The sequence below is a fragment of the Dipteris shenzhenensis genome, chromosome 27, assembly GCF_047967505.1.
Source record: "Dipteris shenzhenensis isolate YYH24624 ecotype China chromosome 27, Dip_SZ_1.0, whole genome shotgun sequence".
Classification (NCBI taxonomy): Eukaryota; Viridiplantae; Streptophyta; class Polypodiopsida; order Gleicheniales; family Dipteridaceae; genus Dipteris; species Dipteris shenzhenensis.
This window is the reverse complement of record NC_141622.1, coordinates 29,690,927-29,697,963: the sequence shown is the minus strand read 5'-3', so window position 1 is coordinate 29,697,963 and position 7,037 is coordinate 29,690,927. Positions and strand designations below refer to the sequence as shown.

General features: G+C 42.6%; 1 protein-coding gene across 1 annotated transcript; it reads left to right on the top strand.

Moving 5' to 3' along the window:
- Positions 1-4,724: 4,724 nt before the first annotated feature.
- LOC147884138 (germin-like protein 4-1) lies at positions 4,725-6,055 on the top strand. Its single transcript, XM_087398749.1, has 4 exons — positions 4,725-5,115; positions 5,220-5,356; positions 5,470-5,606; positions 5,715-6,055. Exons 1-4 carry the CDS (start codon positions 4,895-4,897, stop codon positions 5,889-5,891), a joined length of 672 nt encoding a protein of 223 aa, XP_087254875.1. The 5' UTR covers positions 4,725-4,894; the 3' UTR covers positions 5,892-6,055.
- Positions 6,056-7,037: the final 982 nt, after the last annotated feature.

The following is a 7,037-nucleotide window of genomic DNA, read 5'->3' as shown; positions in this document are numbered from 1 at the left end:
TTGATGTCCAACTTCATCAAAGATTGTATTAACATATCCTGGACTTTTGTTTTAGGTCACACTCTTTCAACCCCATCGAGTGGACAACCATTTGTGGTTTGCGATTCAAGTTGCACCTAGAAACCGACATGTTTTTCAAGATGTGGAAGTAGAAAGTATAGGCCATGCTCGAAGTGAAGTTTGAGCATGGCATGAAAGTAATAGTGAATTTTCTATAACATTGGGACTTGAAATTGTCTGAAAATTACTAAAACAGTCTTGATGTTGTGTTTTTTCTAGATGCTTTTTCGAATAAAATTGCTGCTAATATTGATGCTTAATCCAATAGATAACACTAATATTGATGAAAATATGGATGTTATGACTTTTTGGTTGTAATATGCATCGAAGAAAAGCATCATAAAAGGAGCTAATGGTAGTAGTGTTAATGGTAGTGCGACTCCTAGAAAAGGGTGGCACCCACTATTTGTTACTAGGATGTTGACCCAAATTTGGACTTCAAGGGCACCAATATGTAATCCTCACCAATCAAAAGGATTTTTGCAAGATGATTGAAGCCTGAAACCATTTGGATCTCATACTCTCTCATGACTCTCCAACTCTTTCCACATCCACTACCTATTACGAGAAGATTGACCCAAAATTGGACCTCAAGGCACAATAGATAGTCCTCACCAATCAAAAGGATTTTTGCAAGTCGATTGAAGCCCCAAACCATTTGGATCTCAAACTCTCTTGTGATTCTCTGACCCTCTCCAGAGATAGGAAGCCGTACCCTTCGCCCACAGCTTCAACACCACGTAGCATGGCATCTAAAGGGGAGACGAAAGAAGAAGAGCAATTCGGCATTCTCAAAGCCTAATTAGTGGCAAAAAATAGAGCATACGGGGCATTGTTGTAGCCACTTGAGGAACACGAGTGGCCATAGGCAGCACTAACATTACTAAGGAAAATAGTCTGCAAGGACTTTCACTCCTTGCCTTGGACCAAAACCTATGATCGTGAGTCAGTAAAGAAAGTGATCAACAACTACATTCCCAGTCTAAATGGAGTCAACATAGGAGGATGAGCAATGACTATCAACAGAAATCTGGTGAGAGCACTCAAACCGCCCAACCTAAATGAAGTAGCAATGGACCCTTTCGCTACAAAATATGATGACTTGTTTGAAGACATGGCACGGGTCCCAAGGCAAGGACATTATACAAGCAAGGCAAAGGTGCCCGGAATAAATAACTTATTTTGTTTCCTATCAGAACAAATTGCCATCTAAGGACTTCATAGCAATGTCACTTATCTGAACAAATAACTTATTTTCTTTCCTATCATAACAAATTGCTGGAATACTGAAAGGAAAGAGTAGAGTGGACACAAACTCAGAATACTTGCTTATGGAATGAAGAAAAGAGAGGTCCTTAAGTAGGCACCTTATACAAGCTCACTGACATCACTGATGACCTCTGAGCTCCACAATCATCTCCTCAATCTGCTCCTAGATTCTCTCAATCATCCTATGTGGCTTTTCCACCACCTAACTGTGCTTGTGGGCACCTAACTGTGCCTCTAGCACTCACACATAGAAACATAAGGTGTGCCTGAGGCATACACCTTGAGATATCCCAACAAACCCCCCCTCAAGGAAATGCCTCAGGCTATGTCAAGGATACATCTAGTCTCATAGTTTCTCATGCCATCTCATGGTGGTCAAGGATAAATCTATGGCTAGGTTCTCATGCTAGCAAGGGTTCCCTTGGGTGTAAGGTAAACAAAAGGGATACAAAAAGACTTTCTATTGGTTATCTCCCCTGCATGTACATGCACACAATGTCTACAAGAGGTACCATGGAACAAAACATACACATGGCCTACATCATAAGGTGACCAGAGGTGTTTACAAAACACACAAAAACACAATAGTTTATTTGCATTCATTTTGGAGGACTATCCAGGCTGAGTACCTTGACATAAAAAGAGAGATCTGGAGCATACATAGAGATGTGTTTAAAATGCATAATCTTCAAAGGATGCCTCATCTTGTGGAGGCTCATTCACTGTAAGTAGATTTGCATTTTCTGTCTTTGCTTTGGCTCTGCAAAACTTCTCATTATGGTTGTTCTTGCCACAGTGCTTGCATGGATTAACTTTGAAGCAGTCCTTTGAAAGGTGATTTGTCTTTCCACAGTGATTGCAAGGAGTATACTTGCCCTTCTAGAATTTCATAACATAAGCAGTGTCATTGCCTTTCCTTAGCTCCATATGCCTTTCTTCTTCTTGGAGAGTAGAGATAATGCCTTCAAGGTTAGGATTGGGAAGATTCTTCAAAGTGCTAACAATGTGATCAAAACTTTCAGGCATACTCTTAAGTAACACTGCCATAGCATCATCAAGGGTGATACGAGAGTTGATAGAAGCTAATTGAGTCATAAGACTCCGCATATAGTTGACATGAGCTGCTAAAGTAGTATCACTTGCCATCTTTAATTCAAAGAAAGAGATTTTAAGTGATAGTTTAGAGATGTGAGAGCTTGCACCAAAAATCATGTCTAGCTTCTGCCAAGCTTTCGAAGGAGACTCTAAGTCAGAGATATGGTGTATATAATCATCACCTAGAGCAAGAGCAATTATACCATATGCCTTTTCTTCTCTTGCTGGATCCCTTGCCGGTCGTGTCGGAGTTGAAGATTCTCCAGCATTGGAGGCCGTAGAAGAAGCGGTAGGAGTAGGTTTGACAAGTCCCCATAAGTTCTCCCGCATCAATGCAAATTTCACCTTCATTTGCCATGTATGGAAGCCCTTTCCATTGAACTTCTCAAGATTAAATATGGTAGCCATGAGAGGGTCTAACCCAGATATTGGGCAGTGTCTATCTCTCTTACAAGGCAAAAATAACTGAAAGACTTCCAAAATATGAGCACTTGATGTAGCAAATAGTAGTGACTAGTTTTCAAACAATGATGCTTCTTCTTACATGCTTCATAGAAGTGGGTGAAATAAACACTTTCCAATCAAAACCAGGTCTAGCAAGTCAAAACAAAACTGAAGCAACACTTGTAGTGAAGTTATTGAAAACTTCAAAAGACCAGAAATGCTAGAGTAGCATTTTATGTAGCATCATTTTCAAAAGCTTGTCAAAACTATCAAAACTAGAGAGCTGAACTTGGAGGGCTTATAGCACACTCTTCAAAGCAAAAGAAAGGGGGCTTTCTGAGGCAAAAGAAAGCTGGTATACCACAGTAGAACCTTTGGGAAGAAGAGGCGAAAAAATGTGTCAGGTCGCCTTCTCCTTCTTCAACAAAGTCGACTGGTTTTTCTCTGTTTTCTCCTTCAATATGCAGCCATTGCTGCTCAGATTTTAGCACAAGGTAGCTCTAGGTATGGAGAAGCTTGCCCTGAAAGGAATTAGAGAGAGAAGGAGCAAGCGCAGAGAAAACGCAGCAAGAAGAATCGACGAAATTCGTACAATGGCGACCAACAGAGCTTGAAATTCTTCAATTCCTTGCAGCCCAAAATTTGCCCCAACAAGATGGATCTCCAGCTGGAAGGGCGTGGGAAATGGGTGAGAACCGCAGGCTCAAGCAAATTTTTGGAAGAAGAGGGAGAGATGGTGAAGAAGAAGAAGAGGAAGAAGATGATGATGTGGCAGAAATGGGCTCAAGGGGGATCAAATGGCTCTGATACCATGTTGGAATACTGAAAGGAAAGAGTAGAGTGGACACAAACTCAAAATACTTGCTTATGGAATGAAGAAAAGAGAGGTCCTTAAGTAGGCACCTTATACAAGCTCACTGACATCACTGATGACCTCTGAGCTCCACAATCATCTCCTCAATCTGCTCCTAGATTCTCTCAATCATCCTATGTGGCTTTTCCACCACCTAACTGTGCTTGTGGGCACCTAACTGTGCCTCTAGCACTCACACATAGAAACATAAGGTGTGCTTGAGGCATACACCTTGAGATATCCCAACACAAATTGCCATCCAAGGACTTCATAACAATGTCACTTGGACAATGGTATACAAGGCATTGAAAGCCTTAAGGAACAAACTAGTGAATTGGGTGAAGCTGGTCATGGAAACATCCAGAGCCAGACAACAAATTTGCATCAGGGGAAATCAAAAAGTAGCAGGGTAGGAGCACATGTGTGCCTTATACTTATTAGAAGAGAGAAAGCACTTCCTCACAACCCTTCGTGCGAGGAAGGATTGTTGGAAGACTCACCCTACAAGGACACCCCCAAGAAAGAGGCAAAGATTCCCAAGAGCATTAAGCCTAGCGATTAGAGAGCCAAGGGTTTGCAATAGCAGCCCAATGAATCTGCCAATGGCAAAGGCTCACAGAACAAGCACACCGATTCTTTCACTATCTTTTGTTAATAGATAGAAAAGATATATAGGTGTAAAACATGGCGCTCTCTCTTGTCTCTCTCTCTCTCTCTCGGTATAAGATATCCTTCCTTGACAGAGTTTTTAGAACCTGTGTGTCTTGGTAGTTGAGGCTTTGCATCGTATTGTCGTGAGAAACATAATCCTTACGACGCAATGGCTTTTTCTATGAAGTTAAAAACTCTCGCTCTCGCTCTCTCTTACACTCTCCTTCTCTCGTGTTGACTCGTTTTTCCACAAGTTGGCAGCCGAGTATTCTGAAAAAGTAGCACATACAATGAGTACTAGCCGCACTCTGTCTGTCCGACTCAACCTTTTTCATCATCTTCCCAACCACGCTCACCCCTACAAAGTTCTCCTCCTCCATTCAACCCTCCACCTCTCACCTACCTGCAAGCTTTGCAACAATAGATCTCAAAGCTGCGTCTCCCATAAGCTTTTGCACGAGCGGACTCCTCTATCTGATCGCATTTTTGTAAGCCATATATTTTCACCTCTAGTTATATGCCATGGCAGCCGGTTTCATCTTCCCCCCTGCAGCCATGCTTGCTTTCATATCTCTGCTTGCGCCTCTCCCCCTAGTCCTCTCTTCCGATCCAGATCCTGTGACGGACTTTGCTCCCAGCGCGGAGTCTTTCGTTATTCGTAACATATTTGCCAACGGAGAACTTCTTCATGACACGGGTGGTATCCGTGCAGCTGTGACAACAGACAATTTTCCAGCTATTGTGTATGTTCCATACCCTCCACCTCATTTTGCATTTGTTATACCCAAAGTTTCGATAACTCAGTTCAGAATCGATGTGAATTGCGGCGATTAGCTCTTTGCTGCAGCTCTCAGGGGATCAGTTACGTAAGAGTCAATATTTTTCCTTGCGGCTGCACCTTGGCCCATACTCATCCTCGTGCAACTGAGATCATGACTCTCTTGTCAGGCGGACCTCTTCAAGTTGGATTTATCGACACCAAAGGCAAACCCAACATTTACTTTCGCAAGTGTAGATGCTAGAAGAAGAGCTACCTATCTTCGAGAGAAGCATCTGGCAATTGTTTGATCTACTCTCTCGTGTGATCGTGGCGCCAGGTAATGCCCACGTCAACATACTCTACCCAGGAGATGTGACTCTGTTTCCTCGAGGATTGCTACACTTTGAGCTTAATGTCGGTGAGGATGTAGCAGACTATCTCTCCGCCCTTAACAGCCAGGATCCTGGTACTCTGGTAAAGCAAACATCAATTGTTTTTTGCAATGGATTTCTGTACTTCTATCATCTTAGACATGCCTTGGAAATCTAGAAGCTTGTACTTAGCTTTCCATTTTTATGACAGACCTCGGCCTCATCTCTATTCAAAATTCCGAAACGTGCACTGGCATCGTCGGTGAATCTACCATGGAATCTGCTAAGCGCTATCAACTCCACGCTCACGCAGTCGGCAGGGCCTGCGATCAGAAGAGTAGCGCGGAGTGGTTGCGTACCAGGCCGAGACATCACCACTGAGTTCTAGGTTTGTAAAGAATTGTTTAGAGTCTGGACTGTACAAGAGAGAGTGTTTTCAATCTCTCTCTCTCTCAAAATTAATCATCCAAAAGACGCGCACTACCGGGCACTACAAACTTGCATCATCTTCATCTTATACACTCCCTTTTAATATGATTTTGTTGTTTACTCAGTGTGTACCCTCTCTAAATACATTTAGCATCCTCAGCATTCCCACTTGGTAATTATATTTGCCTTCTTTGTTGAATTTGATGTTCTAGTAAAGGCCTTTAAGCCTCTAGCCCTACGTACATACAAGCACTAACCATTGCAAAGTAGCTTTTAGGCTTTCGTAAGGTTTTGATTTTGCATGCAAACTCTACTCTTTCCTTTTTAATTACTTTGATAAGTACTCCCTGTAGTAATTGCATTTACGTTCCTTTGCAATCTAATTCATCCTATAATAATAATATTCCAATGAATGAAAACTTAAACACACTATCTAACCTCCACTTGACAAAGCTTAGAAAGCACATGTAGGATTCAAAGCTATAATAATGTAATCAAAACCGAAACACACATTCTGATCTCCATGCTAAAAGAGTATCGTATATAGGTGAAGGATTGACGATGTGAATAAAATCATGAACAAATCAGCTGTGTCATTCTGGAGCTCTCAAACCTCCCTACTTATGTGCGACACCATCTGCTCTGATGTAGAAGGCCGCTGGTCGAAGTGAAAACAGGCTCCTTCTGCTCAGAACCTAATGTCTGATGCTCTCAGGGTTGTAGGTGAGTGCTATAAGGGAGCGGGAACCCCGAGGGAAGTGTCTTCTGAGGATTTCCTGACTGGTAGTGTGCCCTCACCCCCAAGCCCTACATAGACTGTTTACTCCCAACCCCCTCCCTATTTCTGCATTGGAACACCAAATAGAGACTGAGGAGATCTCCTAATGGTGGCGGTTGAAAGCCAAGCTGTTGTGGCAAGCGAATACCTTTGACAAACTATCCCTGCTCTTGTGGAAAATTATGCACTAGAGACTAGCCCTCCTAGGTGACAGAGAGTCTCTCCCCTTTACACTGGCAACCTGCTGGCCATTCATCCGAGCTGCAATTTTACTGAGCATTTGGGCTGTTCGGAATGAGGTGGTGCTAGGCAAAGGATCACTGGTCT